The 21,656-nt window shown below is 45.3% G+C and overlaps 1 protein-coding gene across 2 annotated transcripts in view; it reads right to left on the bottom strand.

Moving 5' to 3' along the window:
* The window catches only part of PDZRN3 (PDZ domain containing ring finger 3), a 60,658-nt gene that overhangs the window by 5,572 nt on the left and 33,430 nt on the right, over positions 1-21,656 (bottom strand). For both annotated transcript variants that reach the window (XM_022572544.3, XM_089919556.1), the window contains 5 exons: positions 21,142-21,229; positions 5,509-5,607; positions 4,261-4,323; positions 1,877-1,978; positions 426-542 (listed from right to left, as the gene is read on the bottom strand). In XM_022572544.3, coding sequence (XP_022428252.1) covers positions 426-542; positions 1,877-1,978; positions 4,261-4,323; positions 5,509-5,607; positions 21,142-21,229 — 469 coding nt within the window. The remainder of the gene's footprint in view (positions 1-425; positions 543-1,876; positions 1,979-4,260; positions 4,324-5,508; positions 5,608-21,141; positions 21,230-21,656) is intronic.

A 21,656-nucleotide genomic window follows, 5' to 3' on the forward strand; every position in this document is an offset into this window, starting at 1 on the left:
ATTAGTAGTCACTTAGGGTATCTCTGACAATGGTGGTGGCATAGAAGGGGGACGGAAAGGGTGCCAAGCAGCTCAGGTTAAACAGAGGGAATTGCTTTGCTTTTGAAAACATGACTTTTTCTTTCTCTGCTCTAGCGATCTATTAATGCCGGCACAGGGGGGTTTGGTTTTGAAACGAGTGCCAGAAGGTCAGGGGTACCCGGGCATTACTGCTTTTGCTTTTATAAGCCACACGGCACTCTCGTGGTCAGGGGAACTATGGGCTTGCCTTTCACTCGGGCGAACAGAAAAGCACTTCGTTAGTTAGTTTCCTGGCCGTCTTCCCGGCGGCAGCTGGGTTGCTCAGGGGCTTGGGCATCCCGAGGGAGATGTGGGGCCGGGTTTTCCTGCTGCTGAGAGGGCGGAGGGGCTGGCGGGGGCGGTACCTGCTGCAGCACGCTGGCGGTGAACTGCATGGCCTGGTGGTGCTGCTCTTCCAGCATGTCCATGTGCAGGTCGTCCAGAAAGTCGTTTCTGTCGTCGTCCATCCACCCCTCGTCCAGCTGGGGAGAGACAAGCCGCCCACACATGCCCTTCAGCTGAGGCTCCTTTCGCTCTCATTTTATGTATTTATTTTTAAGAAAGGACAGTAACCCTGGGGAGAAATACTTCTGGGGCCCCCTCCGGGGGTCATCGAAATGCAGGCTGCCTGTCGTTTTGCTCTACGACAGACGACTACCCCACGCTCACGGTGCAGACAGCTCCCACCCTACACGTCCGGGGGACGGGGCTGCGGTCTGCTGTTTTACTGTTGGAGGGTGAGGCGCTTTCCCCCAGGTTAGCTCCTTTTGGTGAAGGAGGCCACTGAGTATAGTAGGGGCAGCGTCCAAGAGCCCTAGCCCTGCCTGCCCTTCTGCTTGACGGCCCGCACACAAGTTTAGCAGGGCCCCAAGAGAAGGCACTTACAGTACGGAAAGCATTCTTTCTGACAAAAAAAAAAAAAAAAGGTAGCTCTACTAACCTAGCCGTTTGTTAGTCTTGGGCAAGGCCTATCACTTTTATCAGGGCTCTTCTCTCTCCTGCTCGTAAGAAAGCAGACCGCTCAGGGGTCTGACATCTACCACCCGTGGGCCAAATCTGGCCTGCGGCCTATTTTTGTTTGTTTAAAAACAGTGTAATTGGAACACAGCCAAGCCCCTTTGTTTACGTGTTGCCTGCGGCTGCTTCTGCACTGCAGTGGCACCGGAGACCATATACACAGCTCCCAAAGCCCATCATACTTCTTCTTTGGCCCTTTAAGGAAGAGTCTGCTGACCAAAGTTTCTTTCCTTTTTTTTTTTTTTTACAGTAAAAACTGTACTACGTGGCAGATGTACGTCACGATGATTTGATGTGCATATATACATAGTGAAATAATTACCAGTCGAGTAACTAACGTATCTCACCGTTACTGTTTTTTGGGTGATGAAAAGTTTAACTATAATCGTCATGCTGTACGTTCCTTAACACTCTGCGGTTGTAAATGAGACCCACACAGATACTGCTCAGGTCCTGGGAAGTCAAACATGTTGACGGGCGTGACCCTGGCTGTGTTTTCCACGCCCTTATGTTCCCTCCTCTTTTCTTTCATTACGCTCCCTCCCTGCGTTAACGAACGTGCCGGGGGGGGGGGGGGGCCCCCCCCCCGGTGTAAATGCCAGGGTGGATGTCAGCACGCTCCTTAGAAGGTCAAAACGAGAAACAGATTGGAAGTCCGAGCAACTCAGATTACCTTTCCGGGGTACGGAGTACCCTTCAAGCTCAGATTTGATAGGTGGGCAGTGTTCTGCAGGGCCAGGGACTTTGTTACTGATTTTAGAACTACAGACCCAGCTTCACGTGCCGGAAGCTGACTCACCTGGAGTTCGGGCCTTGCAATTAGCAAGGAAAAGTTCTTGTTGTCTTCACTGGTTAGAAGAGCCACGGCCTCTTCGCGGTTCTGTACCTCTATCCCGTTAATCTAAAAAGAAAAAGGTGGAGGGGTAGACAAGTAGCATGAGTAAGTTGTGCAGAATCATTCTGCACTGTTGCAGGCCTGCATCTCACAGCAGGAACAGAGAACTTCCAGGCAGCTTGAAGAGAATACGCTGGTTTTCAGAAGGAAAGGCCTTGCTCAAACTGACGCAGTGTCTCTGGTCTACATGACAGCCTCCACGGGCGTAGTGCCCAGGCGGAGGCTACGTGAACAGAAGTAGCTGGGACTCCAAAAGGCAGCCCTGAGAAAAATCACAGCGTTGTGAAGAGGGAAAACATCTAAGCAATTTAATGACACGTAATTAAATATACTCAGGCGTGAGTCTAAATGGAATATACTAAAGCGTGACTACAGCTAATTTTCAGATAATATCGGAGAAAAACGCGGCACTGGGGGTTGTACGTGAACGTGCTGGAATTATGCAGAGTGCTCTGTGTTCCCAGTTTCACACTTTAATGTTTTAAGGTGGGACACAAGGTCAAGCGGGAGGGAGTCTCTCACCATCACGCCTGATCACTCTCTGGCAGGATTCTGGCTTCCTGTCCCGGCACCTTCGAGCTCTGCTGGTCTGGAGGTCTCAGCTCCAGGGTACACAGCAATGGTCCCATGGAGCTGGAAGGGGAGCCTGCCCTCTGACTCTCTATGCCAGTGAAGGAACGGGCAGCAAAGGGGGTGATGGATCTTGGTCAACGAGGGGATGTGTGGTTGTCCGGGAGGCAGGGAGGGCCAGATAAGGAACTCAGTGCTTCCGTGGCCAATGGCGATGCCAGTGGAAAACTAGAGCCGCTGAAAAGGCCGTTACTCCTGAGGGTTCAGCCCCATCAGGGACGACAGTCCGGGCTGAAGTCAGGGCAAGTGTAAGAATAAGCAGTGGCAAAAGGAAACGAAAATTACTCGCAGGGAGGTAGGCAGTGATACGTCTAAACACAGTGGATTCGAAATGAGAAGACAGGAACGAGCAGAGGTAGAAGCTAAGTCTTCTACCCATGAACCAGAGCCTCTCAATTTCTGTGAGATTAAAAAAGACTGTAATAGAATTTACCATGTGATCCAGCAGTGCCATCCCGGGCATATATCCAGACAAAACTATAATGAATTCCAAAAGACACACGCACCCCAATGTTCACTGAAGCACTGTTTGTTTGCTACAACAGCCGAGACATGGAAGCAACCTAAACGTCCATGGACAGATGAATGGATAAAGAAGGCGTGGTACATACAGACAATGGAATATTACTCAGCCATCAAAAAGAAAGAATGAGACAATGCCTTTTCCAGCAATGTGGATGCAACTAGAGATTATCGTACTAAGTGAAGGAAGTCAGAAAGAGAAAGACAACTACCTTATGATAGCACTCATATGTGGAACCTAAAATATGACACAAATAAACCTATTGCTGAAGCAGAAACAGACTCACGGACACAGAGAACAGACGGGTGGTTGCCAAGGGGGACGAGGTTGGGAGAGGGTTGGATTGGGAGTCTGGGATTAGCAGAGGCAAACTGGTATATATAGAGAATGGATAAACAACAAGGTCCTACACTGTGTGTAGCACAGGGAACTACACCCAATCTCCCGTGATTAAACCTTAATGGAAAATAATAGAATGTATACACATGTATAACTGCGTCACTTTACAGCTGTAACTAAGGCAACACTGTAAATCAACTGTACTTCAATAAAACATGTTATTTGTTAAAAAAATAATTAAAGCTTAAATTAAAAGACAATTAAAGGGAAAAAAAGACTGGTCTCAGTTTGACTCGAAAGAGCAACAGGTATCCTTTACAGATAAAGAAACTACTCTTAAAAGCCATGGCATATACTAGTTAAATGCTGAGTCATGGAGTTTAAAAGATGGCTCAAACTTGAAATGTTCGGTCCAAAATTAATCCATCTGAGAAAGCTCAAATGAGCATTATTTTGTTTCACACGAACTGTGGGCCTGATCTGGCCCACTAATGTGCTGTCTGTGGCCCAAGGAGAAGGGAAAGGAAAGGAGATGAGCTGGCTCAGATGCTGCAAAGCGCTGGGGCAGCTTTCCTGCTTAGGTGGGGCAGGCGTCCTCTCTCCACTTTGTCTCACGCCTCACCACACCCTGTTGCCAGGTATTTTCCATAGCTTGTACTTCAACCATTACCTTCTCTGGCCTCACCACACCCCTGATATTTGCGAGCCCCTGTTTGTTAACTTCTGCATTTCCACCCCAAAGCTATTAATGAGAACCAGTTTGCTCTTCAGTGATAAACAGAGGAAGCTGACCCACCTGGATGATGCGGTCTCCTTCTCGGATGCGCCCATCCTTGGCCGCGATGCTGTTGGGGTCGATCTGAAACACACAGCAGACATCTCAGCACCGAGTGGGTAACTTAAACACGCACGAAAATAAACAACGGCCCTTTCCAAAGTCTGCCTCTAACACATGGTCGTGCTCGTCCCTCTGTTTTCGTTTTGTGCCGAAATAAACAAGACTTAGGGTCATGCAGAGGGAGACGAACAGGGACTGATCTGTTTCCAAGCCCTTTCCAGGCTGTGTTCCGGGATCCTTGCACGGCAACCCTGCTACTCGGCAGTGTGCTCAGATCCTGGTGACCTGAGGGGATGCAGAGGCACAGCTGACTCCCGTTGCACGCACAGGAATGAAAAGCAAAAGTGTGCTGGAGAACAGGTTGAAGGGTACCCTTCATCATGTGGGCTAGCAACCTTTACAGTAATTAAAGCAACTTCATTATTTTACCAAATGTGTATATCAAAGTTTGGAAAGTAACTTTAAAAATGAAATATAATTGAGACAAGTGGGATTGAGTTTGGGAGAGACACCCCCGAAATGCAGTCATGATGGGCCAACTTTAGCTTGGTGGGTAGAGTATACCCCAAGGGATAATTATTAAGCCTAGCAGACACATCCCTTGATTCATCCCATGGGGACGGATTTTATTTCCTGACAAAATGGGGTTTCTGTGCTTGCAAAGAGGGCAATGCGTGGTAAGGTATCCATCCTGAAATCAGTTGCTTTGCGTTGTCTCCTCTGGGAAGATAAAGATAGCTTCCGTCTATGTACTTTGAAGTTGCACTGAACTTACGTGAATTCAACTATACACACCGCACCAAAAGAAAAGAAAAAAGAGAAACAGACACAGAAATACTTTAAAAAGTGTAAATGATGCCCTCCCCCATCCCATTCAATGAACACGAGAAGGGAAATGTGAATCTGCTCTTCCCTCGGGGTTGAACACATGAAGCCATGTACACGGCTCCATTTTATGGCCGATTTGCAGGCTTCTGAAGGGTAGTTTTGTCTTAGGTGCCAACATTAGGACTTAACCCCTATGTAAAGACGTAACTCCATGGAGCGTGATAAAGGGGACGAAGAACTCTGTCTGCGTCTTTCCACAGACATCTCTGTGAGCCAGCGTTAAGGTTGGTTAACACATAAAAGGCAAAAAAAAAAAAAAAAAAAGAGACCAACTCTCTTGCTCTTGCTATGATAGTTATAAAAAATCAGCCCCGATACCTCGCTTATATAGATCCCAATGTCATCTTCATCGTCCGTCCGGTAGCATACTGTGAGGCCCAGCTTGTCCTGGCTGTTCATTCTGTAGAGATCCACTTCCTAGACAAAGAAAGGGCATTTCCCTGTGAGACCCCGGCAGGCAGTGAGGGCTGGGAGGACGTCAAATGCTTTAAAAAACATTTCGTTTAAATGATGAACTGGATTTCTTTGCGTTGGATGTGGGCAGAGCGGTTAACTTACTAAACAAAAAAGTGATTACGGGCATGGGATCAATGCCCAGGGCATTTCTGACCTTTCAGTCAATATAAAGTCATTTTGAAAATAGTTATTTTATTGATCCCCCCAAAGAAAAATTACCCATATTTCACTCAGCATCAAGACTTCTGGGGTCGGGCTTTGAAAAAGCATTCTTTCAATGTCTGCCACAAACAAGAATATTTCCAAACCCCAACCCATCCAGCCATTTCAGTACAAGTGTCTCCAATGTGTTTGGTGAGATTATTTCCCGTTGTGTTCTGTTAGTATGCACAGTAACAGAACTTGCAAACAGACTACACATAAATTGATCCAAGGAAGGAGGGTAACGTGATAGCACGCGATTAATGCTCTCCCCAACAGCTGTGATATTTACAGTCGAGAAATTAGTTTCCGCCGCTATCACAGCAAATTAAGTAAAAGCAAAGCGAGCCCAAACGCGAGACACAAGGGCACAGGGAACGCCACTGTATTTGCCAATTAACCTGCGCTTTGGAACGAAGTCAGAACTTTGAAAACTGTTGGACCCCTGGAGGGAGTGGCGTGCTTCTCTGAAAGCGTTCATGGGCCAAGTCTCCCTTTCCGCCCATCCTGCCAACCACCCACACGAGACGCGGCAGCACGAAGGGCCAAGCAAGGGCTGCCTGATGATAAGTTCTCAGGCAGAGGCCCCGGTCTGGTGTTTAGTGTTAGCTGCTTGCCAACCAGCAGGAGCTCTGAGATGGGGTCGGTCTCTGGAAATATCTTCTCTCTCCCGGCTCTTCTTGGTGAGGGCACAGTTGTTTTTGTGGTCGAAGCTCAACACAGTTACATAGCAGATACTTACGGAACCCTCCCCTGGGTGCCCAATACCATGGATACTTTCGAGACAGAAGAACAGGAGGTGCAAAGGCCCTGGGGCCAGGAGGGCTGAAGCCCTGTGAACGAGGAAGAGAGAGGCAGGCTGAGCATAGCCAGGCAGTGGGGCCAACGGGCCAGCGTCGGGGAGCTCGGATTTGATTTCAGCATCACGGGAAGCCTTGGAAAACTTTTAAAGTGAAGACTGCCATGATCTGCTTGATACTTTCAGCAGGCTTTCCGGCTGATGTGTAGAGTATAGTGTGGTGCTGAAGAGCTGAGGCTCAGAAGACCTGTGTGCAGATCCCAACTCTAGCTCTTTCTAGCAGCTCCATCACGGGGTTTCATGGGCTTGTTACTATATCTGAGCCTGCTTCCTCACTGGCGCATGTCACCCTGCCGCTTGGACAGGGTGAAGAGTCACTGAGACGACAGCGACGGGCCCAGAGACAGTCCACGGAAAACGCAGTACAACACGTGCAGGCAGCTTCTTGCCGCAAGTCACAGCCATTGTTTGCAGCAGCCGAGTGCGTGTATTTCTCGTGCCCCCCAATAAGATAATTTTATTTTCTGAATATTGACATGTGAATTAATTCAATGACTTCCTCATTATAGCTTTAGCAACCTGGCACGTTTCCCTTAAATGAAATCCCATTACTTTCTGATAATTTAGTTGAGTTGGATAGAAATTTCGTTTCTCGTTGTTTTGAGAAAAAGACTAAGCAATCAAAGAGGTAGCACGAGTTTAACCACGAGGGCACATTCTTTCCAGGTACTCTGGAATAACCCAGTTGCATACCGCAAATATACTAGGCCCACAGCATCCTCATGTTTCAAACGCATGCCCAAGCCTCTGTCTCAGGTTACACCTCATCTGGGTACAGGCAAAAGGGAAGACCTTCTCCGTTTCGGCGCTTCCTAAGAGGCAGCGTAAATCCGTGGAATTTCCCGATTACTCGTTTGGCTCTACATGCACCGCTGCAGCCCCACTGCTGCCACAGAGCCCTGGCTTCAAGGTGGAAGCCAGCTGGTTCTGGAACAAGTTCACGTGCACCCAAAGCAGAGAGAAGGGTAGCTGGAGAGGCTGTAAGAAGAAAACTTAGAAAGATAATAAACATTGTGATATGACTTTTCCCAGAATAAAAGTGATACTACAGGTTATAGTTTTCACTGAATGACTGGCCACCAAGGTGAACAGCTCTTAAGAAAGGTCAAAAGATACCAGAGCTCCACTGGGCTTCACTCTACTATGACTCAAAGTTTGCTTCAAGGTCACGGCGAGGTAGGTGCGGAAAATGAGGGCAGTGTTTAGAAATTTTATAGCACTTGGACGCTGTCATGATGGCCAAGGATAGGGTTAGCACACTTGTCTCACTGACCACAGCGTCAGACTGCGTCAGGTACTACTGAGCTGAAGTGGCAAGGGGTGAGCTATGGAGTCACTCATGGCAGAATCACGTATTGGTCAGTGACATGTTAAAAATTAAGCCAACCAGCTAACCTGGTCCCCCCGGTCTTTCACCGCCCAGAGTCTGAGAAGCATGACTGTAATACACGTGTAGGATTGCGGGCTCCATTTAAGAACTCGGGAAAGTGAAAAGTCTGGAACTGACGTCTTGGGGAAAAAACAGCATGACGTACTAGGAGTATTCAAGTAGGAAAAAGGAAGACTCGTAGGGAATGTGACAGATGAAGGTCCGACACGTAAAAAAAGATTTCACGCATTTGGCCTAGTCCCCGAACTGTGTGCAGTCTGCTATCTACAATCAATAGGATTTTGATCAAAACCTAACTTGAAAAGCACTCCCACTCTATTTTTTGTCAATATTTTGATTGACAGAAATTGGAAGAACTACTATTATAACAAGAGACAACTTTCTTAGAACAAAACAGCAGGTTGGCATGGAAGAGATCCTAAAACATTTGTTGCTTTAAAGTATTTTCACCTGAATCACTGATAATTAATCAACAACAGCATCTTACGCTCTTCCTTACTTAAACCCTTCTTATATGCTGCCATTAACCCCATATGTGGTTCGAAAATTAGTCATAGATTCCCCATAAATGCTGTTTGGACTTATGTTACATACAACACGTGTTGGTGAAACATGACATTTCTGCCTGGTAGAGAAGAGGTTCTGATTACCAGGTCTGTTTGCAGTCACTGATATTCTGAAAACAACGCTTCCTCACTCTAGCAGAATGATAAACGGCCCAGCACTGCACTGAGCCTTTAAATCCCACTGCAAGATTTCCCAGGACAGGCTGTCATGGGGACACTCACATTCTCACTTTGGATGGACTTGACTTAAAAACTGCAGAGGCCAATTTACGTCCTTGCTGCGGAGGAGAAGCCCAGGCCTGGCTGCGGCCTGAGGCATATGCTGTGTGTCAGGGCAGTGCCTGGGAGGAGCCAACTCCAATCTGAAACACTCGCCTGAGGATGTCCAAGCCCCACGCCCCACCCCAATTCCAGCTGGCTGCCAAGCACAACTTTAGCACTTGATCCTTTAAACCAGACTCAAGAAGGGGAGCGCAATTCTACTTTAAGGGCAGTCCTCTAGGAGCCGCTTTCTATCTTGGAAGTGGTCTGGTTCGTACTGGATAAACAGATGCTGGTAAAGCACATTTTCAGTAATAATAAAGCACAGGGGAACTTCCCTCGTGGCGCAGTGGTTAAGAATGCGCCTGCCAATGCACGGGACACGGGTTCAAGCCCTGGTCTGGGAAGATCCCACGTGCCGCGGAGCAACTAAGCCCGTGCGCCACAACTACTGAGCCTGTGCTCTAGAGCCCGCGAGCCACAACCACTGAGCCCGTGAGCCACAACCACTGAAGCCCGCGCTCCTAGAGCCCATGCTCCGCAATGAGAAGCCACCGCAATGAGAAGCCCACGCACCGCAATGAAGAGCAGCCTCCGCTCGCGGCAACTAGAGAAAGCCCGCGTGCGGCAACAAAGACCCAACGCAGCCAAAAATAAATAAATAAATAAATTTATAAAACAACCAAACGAACAAACCACAGGGTATTACTCTGGGGTTTACTCTAGGTATGTAGTTGAGAATGATGTTAAGATAGCATGGGCTATAGTATTTCCTTTTGTTACCTGGATCTTCTTGGGAACTCTAAACAGAAGTTGGAAAAGTGTCACTTACAACCCACACGAGGACAGAGACAAGACAGTGGAGTAGAAGGATGTCAGCTCACGGCTTCCTACAAAAAACAAATCACAACTAACTGCTCAACAACCATGGACCAAAAAACCCCTGGAAGCTACCAGAAAAAGATATACTACATCCAAAGACAAAGAAGCACAACAAGATGGTAGGAGGGGGTGCAACTGCTATAAAATCAAATCCCATAACCACCGGGGGCGGGGGGCGACTCACAAGCTGGAAAATAATTACACCACAGAAGTTCTCCCACAGGAGTGAAAATTCTGAGTCCTACGTCAGGCTCCTCAGCCTGGGGGGCTGGTTACAAGAGGAAGGAGCCCTCAGAGAGTCTGGCAGGGTTTGATTGCAGGAATTCCACAGGACAGTAGGAAACGGAAAGTCCACTCTTGGAGGGCACACACAGGGTCCTGTGCGTACTAGGAGCCAGGGAAAAAAGCAGTGACTTCATAAGACTCTGGGCAAGACCTACCTGCTAGTATTGGAGGGTGTCCTGCAGAGACGGGCATTGGCTGTGGCTCACTGAGGGTACAAAGACACTGGCGGCGGCAGTTCTGAGGAGTACTCATTGGCGTGAGCCCTCCTGGAGGCTGCCATTTTCTTACCAAGTCCTGGCCCTACCCAACAGCCTGCAGGCTCCAGTGCTGGGATGCCTCAGGCTAAACAACCAGCAGGGCAGGAACACAGCCCCACCCATCAGCAGACAGCCTGCATAAAGTCTTCCTGAGCCTACAGCCCTCTAGGCACGCCCCTGGGCATGGCCATAGCTACCCGCCAGAAGGACAAGACCCAGTTCCACGCACCAGTGGGCAGGAACCACTGCCTCCCACTGGGAAGCCTGCACAAGCCTCTCAGACAGCCTCCTCCCCCAGGGGGCAGACAGCAGAAGCAAGAAAAACTACAACCCTGCAGCCTGGAACGGAGACCGCAATCACAGAAAGTTAGACAAAATGAGATGGCAGAGGAATATGTCCCATATGAAGGAACACAAGATAAAACCCCAGAAAAACAACTAAGTGAAGTGGAGATAGGCAATCTACCCGAAGAAGAATTTAGAGTAATGATAGTACAGATGATCCAAGATCTCAGAAAAAGAATGGAGGCACAGATCAAGAAGATGCAAGAAATGTTTAACAAAGACCTTGAAGAACTAAAGAACAAACAAACTGAGATGAACAATACAGTAACTGAAATGAAAAATACACTAGAAGGAACAAATAGCATAATAACTGATGCAGAAGAATGGATAAGTGAACTGGAAGACAGAATGATGGAAATCACTGCCACGGAACAGAAGGAAAAAGAATGAAAAGAAATGAAGACAGTCTCAGAGACCTCTGGGACAACAATGAACACACCAACATTCACATTACAGGGGTCCTGGAAGGAGGAGAGAGAAAGGACCTGAGGAAATACTGGAAGCATTAATAGCTGAAAACTTCCCTATCATGGGAAAGGAAATAGTCACCCAAGTCCAGGAAGTGCAAAGTCACCCAAGTCCAGGCAGGATAAACCCAAGGAGGAAAACACCGAGACACACAGCAATCAAACTGACAAAAATTAAAGACATAGAAAAAGATATTAAAAGCGACAAGGGAAAAGCAACAAATAACACACGAGGGAATTCCCATAACGGTATCAGCTGATTTCTCAGCAGAAATTCTGCAGGCCAGAAGGGAGTGGCACGATATATTTAAAGTGATGAAAGGGAAGACCCGACAACCAAGAATATTCTACCCATCAAGGCTCTCATTCAGATTTGATGGAGAAATCAAAAGCTTTACAGACAAGCAAAAGCTAAGAGAATTCAGCACCACCAGACCAGCTTTACAACAAATGCTAAAGCAACTTCTCTCGGTAGAAAAGGAAAGGCTACAACTAGAAACAAGAAAATTATGAATAGAAAAGCTCTTCGGTAAGGGCAAACATACAGTAAATGTAGGAAATCATCCACACACAAATATGATATCAAAACCAGCAATGGTGAGGAGAGCACAAACGCAGGAGATTGGAAATGCATTTGAAATGAAAAGACCAGCAATGTAAAGCAATCTTGTATATATATATATATATATACACTGCTGTATCAAAACCTCATGGAAACTGCAAACTGAAAATCTACAATAGACACACACACACACACACAAGACAAAGGAATCCAAACACAACACTAACGTTAGTCATCCAATCACAAGAAAACAAAAGAGGAAGGGAAGAAAAAAGACTCACAAAAACAAATCCAAAACAGTTAACAAAATGGCAATAGGAACATACACATCGATAATTACTTTAAATGTAAATGGATTAAGTGCTCCAACCAAAAGACACAGGCTCACTGAATGGATATAAGAACAAGACCTGGATATATTGCTATCTATAAGACACCCACTTCAGATCGAGGGACAGGTACAGACTGAAAGTGAGGGGATGCTAAAAGGTATTCCATGCAAATGGAAATCCAAAGAAAGCTGGAGTAGCAATACTCATATCAGACAAAATAGACTTTAAAATAAAGACCGTTACAAGAGACAAAGAAGGATACGACACAATGATCAAGGGATCAATCCAAAAAGAAGATATAACAATTGTAACTATATATATGCACCCAACATAGGAGCACCTCAATATATAAGGGAAATTGTAACAGACATAAAAGGAGAAATCAGAAGTAACACAATCATAGTGGGGGACTTTAACACCACTTTCACCAATGGACAGATCATCCAGACAGAAAATCAATCAGGAAACACAGGCCTTACATGACACATCAGACCGGGAGGACTTAATTGATATTTACAGAGCATTCCATCCAAAAGCAGCAGAATGCACATTCTTCACAAGTGCCCATGGAACATTTTCCAGGACTGATCACATGCTGGGCCAACAAAGCGAGCCTCAGTAAATTTAAGAAAACTGAGATCATCATCAAGCACCTTTTCCGATGACAACACTATGAGACTAGAAATCAACTACAAGAAAAAAAAACTGTGAAACACTAAACACGTGGAGGCTAAACAACAATATGCTACTCCACAACCACTGGATCCCTGAAGAGATCAAAGAGGAAATCAAAAAATACCTGGAGACAAATGAAAATGAAAGCACAATGATCCAAAACCTATGGAACGCAGGAAAAGCAATTCTGAGAGTGTACTTTATAGCAATACAATCTCACCTCAGCAAACAAGAAGAATCTCAAATAAACAACCTAAGCTTACACCTAAAGCAACTAGAGAAAGAAGAACAAACAGGACCCAAAGTTCGTAGAAGGAAAGATATCATACAGATCAGAGCAGAAATAAATGAAATAGAGATGAAGAAAACAATAGCAAAGATCAATGAAACTAAAAGCCGGTTCTTTAAAAAGACAAACAAAATGGATAAACTTCTAGCCAGACTCATCAAGAAAAAAAACAGAGGGCTCAGATCAATAAAATTACAAATGAAAAAGAAGTTACAACTGACACTCACCACAGAAATACAAAGGATCATCAGAGACTGCTACAAGCAACCATATGCCAATAAAATGGACAACTTGGAAAAAAATGGACAAATTCTTAGGAAGGTACAACCTTCTAAGACTGAACTAGGAAGAAATAGAAAACATGAACAGACTAATCACACAAGTAGCGAAATTGAAACTGTGATTAAAAATCTTCCAACAAACAGAAGTCCAGGACTAGATGGCTTCAGAGGCAAAGTCTCTCAAACATTTAGAGAAGACTTAACAGCTACCCTTCTGAAACTGTTCCAAAAATGTGCAGAGGAAGGAACACTCCCAAACCCACTCTATGAGGCCACCATCACTCTGATACCAAAACCAGACAAAGATACCACACACACAAAAAGAAAATTACAGGCCAATATCACAGATGAACCCAGGTGCAAAAATCCTCAACAAAATATTAGCAATCCCGATCCACCAAAACATTAAAAGGACCATACACCATGAGCAAGTGGGATTTATCCCAGGGACGCAAGGATTCTTCAATATCCACAAATCAATCGGTGTGATACACCACATCAACAAACTGAAGAATATAAACCACACGATCATCTCAAGCAATGCAGAAAAAGCTTTTGACAAAGTTCAACACCCACTTATGATAAAAACTCTCCAGAAAGTGGACACAGAGGAAACACACCTCAACATAATAAAGGCCGTATATGACAAACCCACAGCAAACATCATTCTCAGTGGTGGAAAACTGAAAGCATTTCCTCTAAGATCAGAAACAAGACAAGGATGTCCACTCTCACCACTTTTGTTCAGCATAGTTTTGGAAGTCCTAGCCATGGCAGTCAGAGAAGAAAAGGAAATAAAAGGAATCCAAATTGGAAAAGAAGAAGTAAAACTGACACTGTTTGCAGATGACATGATCCTATACATACGACATCCTAAAGTTGCCACCAGAAAACCACTAGAGCTCATTAATGAGTTTGGTAAAATTGCAGGATACAAAATTAATACACAGCAATCTGTTGCGTTTCTATACACTAACAATGAAAGATCAGAAAGACTAATTAAAGAAACAATCCCATTTACCATCGCATCAGAAAGAATAAACTACCTAGGAAGAAAACCTACCTAAGGAGGCAAAAGACCTGTACACTGAAAACTATGTCACCGATGAAAGAAATCGAAGATGACACACAGATGGAAAGATATAGCATGTTCTTGGATTGGAAGAGTCAATATTGTGAAAATGACTATACCACCCAAGGCAATCTACAGATTCAATGCAATCCCTGTCAAACTACCAAAGGCACTTTTCACAGAACTAGAACAAAAAATCCTAAAATTTGTATGGAGGCACAAAAAACCCTGAATAGCCAAAGCAATCTTGAGAAAGAAAACTGGAGCTGGAGGAATCAGGCTCCCTGACTTCAGACTATACTTCAAAGCTACAGTCATCAAAACAGGATGGTACTGGCACAAAAACCGAAATCTAGCTCAATGGAACAGGATAGAGAGCCCAGAGATAAACCCACACACCTATGGTCAATAAATGTGTGACAAAGAAGGCAAGACTATACACTGGAGAAAAGACAATCTCTTCAATAAATGGTGCTGGTAAAACTGGACAGCTACATGTAGAAGAATTAGAACACTCTCCAACACCATACTCAAAATGGATTAAAGACCTAAATGTAAGACCAGATACTATAAACTCTTAGAGGAAAACACAGACAGAACACTCTTTGCCATAAATTGCAGCAAGATCCTTTTTGATCTGTCTCCTAGAGTAATGGAAATAAAAACAAAAATAAACAAATGGGACCTAATTAAACTCAGAAGCTTTTGCACATCAAAGGAAACCATAAACGAAACGAAAAGGCAACCCACAGAATGGGAAAAGATATTTGCAAACGATGCGACTGACAAGGCGTTAATCTCCAAAATTTACAAACAGCTCATGTGACTCAATATCAAAAAAACAAGCAACCGAATCAAAAAATGGGCAGAAGACCTAAATAGACGTTTCTCCAAAGGAGACATACAGATGGCCAAGAGGCACATGAAAAGATGCTCAACATCACTAATTAGAGAAATGCAATCAAAACTACAATGAGATATTACCTCACACCAGTCCGAATGGCCATCATCAAAAAGCCTAAGAGCAATGAATGCTGGAGAGGGTGTGGAGAAAAGGGAACCCTCCTACACTGTTGGTGGTAATGTAAATTGGTGCAGCCACTATGGAGAACAGTATGGAGGTTCCTTAAAAAACTAAAAAGAGAGCTACCGTATGATCAGCAATCCCACTCCTGGGCATATATCCGGAGAATAACATGGTTCAAAAAGATACATGCACCCCAATGTTCACTGCAGGGCTGTTTACAATAGCTAAGACATGGAAGCAACCTAACTGTCCATCGACAGATGAATGGATAAAGAAGGTGCAGTACATATACACAATGGAATATTACTCAGCCGTTAAAAAGAATGAAATAATGCCATTTGCAGCAACATGGATGGACCTGGAGACTATCATACTAAGTGAAGTAAGTCAGACGGAGAAAGACAAATATCAAATGATATTGCTGATATGCGGAATCTAAAAAGAATGATAAAAATGAACTTCTTTACAAAACAGAAACCGCCTCACAGATTTAGACAATGAACTTACGGTTACCGGGGGAAGAGGTGCGGGGGAGGGATAGAGTGGGAGTCTGGGGTTGATACGTATCCACTGCTATATTTAAAACAGATAACCAACAAGGAGCTACTGTATAGCACAGAGAACTTGGCTCAATATTCTGTAATTACCTAAATGGGAAAAGAATTTGAAAAAGAATAGACACATGTATCTGTATAACTGAATCCCTTTGCTGTGTCTACCTGAAACTAATACAACATTGTTAATCAACTGTACTCTAATATAAAATAAGAATTTTTTTAAATTAAAAAAAGATTTTAAAGTAGAAAAAATTAAATTCAGAAAAGTGCAAAGAAGGGAATGATTATTTATATTCTTATCACCCAGAATTAAACATGGTTAATCTCTTGACAGGAAAAAAGAAAAAAACAAGACAAACCAAAAAAAAAAACACCAAAAAAACCCCACTATGACTTAGTTGTGGTCACTGCATTTCCAGGGGATGGCTGCACATCATAGAGAAGAGCCTGGTTGCTAATAGTTAAGCAAAGAGTGAACCGTAAGAGGTTTTCAGAAGCTCTGGAAATACAACGCTGTTAAGAGCCGATACCGTCTTGGGATCTGTATAGATTTAGGTTTTACCTTGGCTGCTCATAAAGAAGATTAATTACAGTAACGCAGTAGTAGTTGAATTGTGCACTAAAAGCAGCGTCTAGCCTTATATACCGTGCATGGTAGGTGCTCAATAAAACTGAATTAGCTTGAGATTCCAAGGCAGACTAAAGATCCAAATGGAAAATAAACTTGGCTCTGCCATTAGCAAGCCAGGCTGCCCTAGGAAAGTCACTTCACTTCTCTGAAACTTCTCGGCTCTTCTACCGTCTTATCCCCAGAGACAGTATCTTGGGGCTCGGTGGAAACTGCTGTTCCTCCAACTTATTGAGTGGTCAGTAAATTCCCAACATTTCATTCTCACTCCAAGCTAGACGCAGAACCTTCCACAATTGAGTACATCATGGAAAGCACAGAGGGCATCAATACATATCTGTCTGTGATGATGGAGATAAGATGGCAAAGAAGACCATTAATCAAACTCGTATGAATAATGGATTACCATTATCTGGATTACACCTCCCCCACCACTGGTGTCCCGTTGCTTACCGGTCTAGATGGACGGCTGGATAAAAATGAACAGCTAAGCCTGACATTTTAGATGAAATTGAAACGATAGCTCAATTGAGTAAAGTACGGGGGCCATTCCACCTTGGTTGATTCAAGCTTTCTGTTTCAACGACAGCCACGTTAATCAGAGGGCGTCCCAGAGACTAATTTCGATGGCTTTTGCACCTCTAGGAAGACTGGTTACTGAAGCATAACTCTAAGACCTTATCGATCCAGAACTGCTTGTTCATATTTCTTGAAATCATCTCCACACTTTATCTATGCGTGGCGCTGTCGGGGACGTAGAGATGTCTCTAGGAAGACTGCACTTGCCTTCAAGGTCCTGACATGTGAGATTGGGTCACAAGGCATGTATTCCTTTATTCAACAGATGTTTCTTGGGTGCCTACCCCCCTGCCAGGCGCTGTCTGAGCACAAGGAGTCTAAGTAGGAAATGGCCCTACTGGGGGAGGGGTGCTTTAGCCAGAGCCGTACGGAAGCTTCGCTGGAGATGAGCCACACTGAGCCGGGCCAGGATCTGGGGGCATAAAATAAGAGCAGGGGGCAGGTTCTGACTGCAGGTGGCAGGAGAAAGAATGGTCAAGTGCTGAGGAAACCGGGAGGGTGGTGAGGAAGCTGACTCAGTGAGGGTAGGGCCGACCAGGGAAGGTTCCCCAGAGGAGCCCTGGTGCTGTGCCTTAAAGGCTAAAGAAAAGAGCATAGGTTGGCCGGGACAGCCTGCATTACCTCCAGGACGGTCTCGCTTCCCTTGAGATCTTATGACCTCACACTATGCAACCAGGTTTGGAGATCATTTCAGTCTCCCTGGTGAGAGCGTAGCTTTCTTCTCCTTTCTGGTTTCAAAATGACACCATCAAGACACAGCACAGGTGACGGCAGCTTCACAGCCCGGCTAGCATGCCACCGAGGAATCAACTGGGAAATTAAAACAACAGACGAAGGAAAAAGAAAAGCCTTCTTCAGACGTCTATTTTTCCGTCTTAATTACCTACAGCAAGATCCAGAGCAGGTGTTCAGTACCTGAAAATTTACGGGTAATTATTTGGCGGCTCAGCCCTTGGCTATACTGGGGTGTAATCCTCTTATGCTACGCAGTTTCACGATAACCGGGATTTGACACTTACCTAAATATGATCATTTTGTGTGCTTTAAAAGAGAGAACATCTGTTTTTCTCTGTGCATTTGCTGCCATAATATCCCAAAACACTCATATATTTTCCTCCGATATAACATCCATGGGACGGGTTACTTTTCGAAAGGGGCAGAGATGTTGATCTACTTCAACTTAACACGAGGAGCGGTGGTGGGCTGAGGTTGGCCCCCTTACTCACAGCAAGCCTGGGTGGGGGGACCCAACAGGCTGATGGGACCTAGCAGGGACACACTGTTGACGGCTCTAAGAAATCTCGCGAGGAAGCGGCGATGATGGTACACGCCGTTCCCCCAGAAAACTGGGTCTGCTTTAGGAACGCCGGCTCTTGGCCGTGCTGCTGTTCATTAACCTTCTCGAACTGACCGCGTGACGTTCCAAAGACACGCCTCTGCAACAGAGCCTTCCTGGAAGTATACACACTGTCCTCTCCCGGAGATTCCCTCCTGGGGAGGGGCCACGGAGAGAACCTACCTGAATCTTGACCTCAGAACTCGGGACGTGCCGCCCATCCAAAACCACCGGGTTCACTTAGTTAACAGAAATAACCTGGTGACGTCCAAGCGGCTCTAAACGGAAGTCCAAACGTAAAAGCAGCCTTCCTGCCTGGTATGGACTCATGGTACTTCGTGATAACTGCTCAAAGGAGCTGTAGATGGAGAATGGCCACAGTTTGGTTTTCTAGACGAAAAGCTCACGTCTAAGCTAATGGCTGATGACCCAAAGGGACTATGGCCTCCTGAAGGGCAGGCAGGGTGATGACTTGCTGATTTTGCCTTTCTAGCACCAAAAAGGATATTCAGTGTAACAGATGCTCAGTAAACGCAGGCGAGCAGAAATGAATGTAAGCGTGCACGTAGACTCTCTTTGTGCCTTCTATTTAACAACAGGAAGAAGTCTGAGCAGCGTCTTGAATGTCCGTGAGGGGCTTAGTCATCTCAGTCCATGGGACTTCACTCTGCCCGGTGGTGTGGGTGGTATTCGAGGCTCGGAGGCACAGCTTCCCACCATAGTGAAGGAAACACACAAAGCCTCGATCGTGTGACTCAGGACGAGGGCAAACGGAAGGCTGGGCTTCTCTGCCTGGGCCTGGGGCCTCCAGGTCAAGGCCCCTGGGACTTGTGCACCGAAACACCTGGGGATCTTGGTAAAATGCAGATTCTGATTCTGTACGTCTGAGGGCCCAGATTCTGTATTTCTCACAATCCCCCACGTGCTTCTGTCCCAGTCTTTGCGCCACGCTTTGAATAACAGGGCTCTAGGGAGGCGTTTCAGAGTGGCCTCCTCCCACCGAAAGCAAGATGCTCTCATAGTTCACGTAGAGAAAGTTACTTCCTTTAGCAAGAAAGCCTGAGTTTGGGCTAGTCTTACCACTTCTGTGATACTAGCCCATCTCCTTAGACAGAGAGAAAGGCAGCAGGAGGTAGTGGAGAGAAAGGGCCCCAGGCAGCCAGCCCTGGGCAGGTACCAGTGACAAGCACCAGGATTTAATAACACTGCCTCGTGTCCGCTGTATTTATTGGACGGCACCTTCTATTCATGTCAAGGGATGCTGATTTTCTGACTGAGCTAGTGATACAGCATTTCCTTTAAAATTCTCCTTCGTTTACAACCCAATCAAAAAATGGGCAGAAGACCTAAATAGACATTTCTCCAAAGAAGACATACAGATGGCCAAGAGGCACATGAAAAGATGCTCAACATTACTAATTATCAGAGAAGCGCAAATCAAAGTGACACTGAGGTACCACCTCACAGCGGTTAGAATGGGCATCATCAGAAAATCTACAAACAAATGCCGGAGAGGGTGTGGAGAAAAGGGAATCCGACTACTGGGCATATACCCAGAAAAACCCATAATTCAAAAGACACATGCACCCCAATGTTCACTGCAGCACTATTTACAATAGCCAGGACATGGAAGCAACCTAAATATCGACAGACGAATGGATAAAGAAGATATGGTACATAAATACAATGGAATATGAGCCCTAAAAAGGAACGCAGTTGGGTCATTTGTAGAGACGTGGATGGACCCAGAGACTGTCACACAGAGTGAAGTAAGTCAGAAAGAGAAAAACAGGTATCGTATATTAACGCATATACGTGGAATCTAGAAAATTGGTACAGATGAACCGGTTTGCGGGGGCAGAAATAGAGACACAGATGTAGAGAACAAATGTATGGACACCAAGTTGGGGAAAGCGGGGGGCGGGGGGGACAGTGGTGGTGAGGGGATGAATTGGGAGATTGGGATTGACACATATACACTAATATGTATGAAATAGGTAACTAATAAGAACCCGCTGTATCAAAAAAAAAATAAAATAAAATTCAAAAAAGAAAAAAAAATTTACCTTAGTTTAAAGGAGTTGCATTAAGTTAAAGGGAAAGAGAAAGCAAACAGTGGTTCTGGTGTATCAGATATAAGAAAACAACTGTAAGGCAGAGCGGGCCACACACGGCACATATTGTGGGAGCTCAGTGACCCTCCAGATATCACATGCAAACTCTTAGAGATGGGAGCACTTTTCCAGGGAGAGACCACAGCTTCCATCAGATTCTCAAAGGTGTGAGAAAGTAAGATGGAGCTAAAGAACCCACTGCTATAAAGCTAACGAAATATCAAAGATTTACAAAGTCGACATCCTACTCCAAAAATCTAGCTCCTGAGATATTTGATAGCTTTTTAAAGACCTCTGGCTTTGCCACAATGATCATCAAAAAGCAGTGTTGTCCTATAAAGGTTATTAAACAGCCCTTCTTCTTGCAAAGCAGTGTTCCAGGGAGGCCTCGACCCACTGAACGTGGTTCTTCTAAAAGAAATCCAGGCGAGGCAGACATTCCATGAGCATCCGTAATCTCAATGCATGCTGATAGAGACGTATTAGCCTTCACAGCAACTACTGGAACGAGCCAGGGACGTGCTTCTTACCTCCAGCTCCAGCTCCTCTCTCTCCATCTCCTGATGGATGCCTTCAATGTAGTCATTTGGATCGTAGTATTCATGGGCTGAGGGATGCCTGAAAAAAGATGAAAGATCGTTAAGGCCCTGCTGCAGTTCTAAGTATCTGTTCCCATCACCCCATCACAAGGCCCATCAGTGCCACAGGGGCTGTTCTCAGAGGCTGAGGTTCTTACTCAGTTCACTTCTCTCTGGTTGCGTTTCCCGGCACAGTCAGGACCTCCCTCTCCACAATATTTCCACCATCTTCTCTAAAGCCCATTTCCTCCACAAGAAGGAGTTTAGGTGCAGGTTGAGGGCGAGGGATGGAGTGGGAGACTGGGGTAAACACGCGTAAGCTAGTATACAGAGAATGGATCAACAACAAGGTCCCACTCTACATAGCACAGGGAGCTATATTCAGTATCCTGGGATAAACCATAATGGAAAGAATATGAAAAAGAAAGTATATCTATATGCATAATGAGTCACTTTGCTGTACAGCA

Source organism: Delphinapterus leucas, chromosome 10 (genome assembly GCF_059928025.1).
Source record: "Delphinapterus leucas isolate spDelLeu-1000000601 "Yukka" chromosome 10, BTC_Dleu_Yukka2, whole genome shotgun sequence".
Classification (NCBI taxonomy): Eukaryota; Metazoa; Chordata; class Mammalia; order Artiodactyla; family Monodontidae; genus Delphinapterus; species Delphinapterus leucas.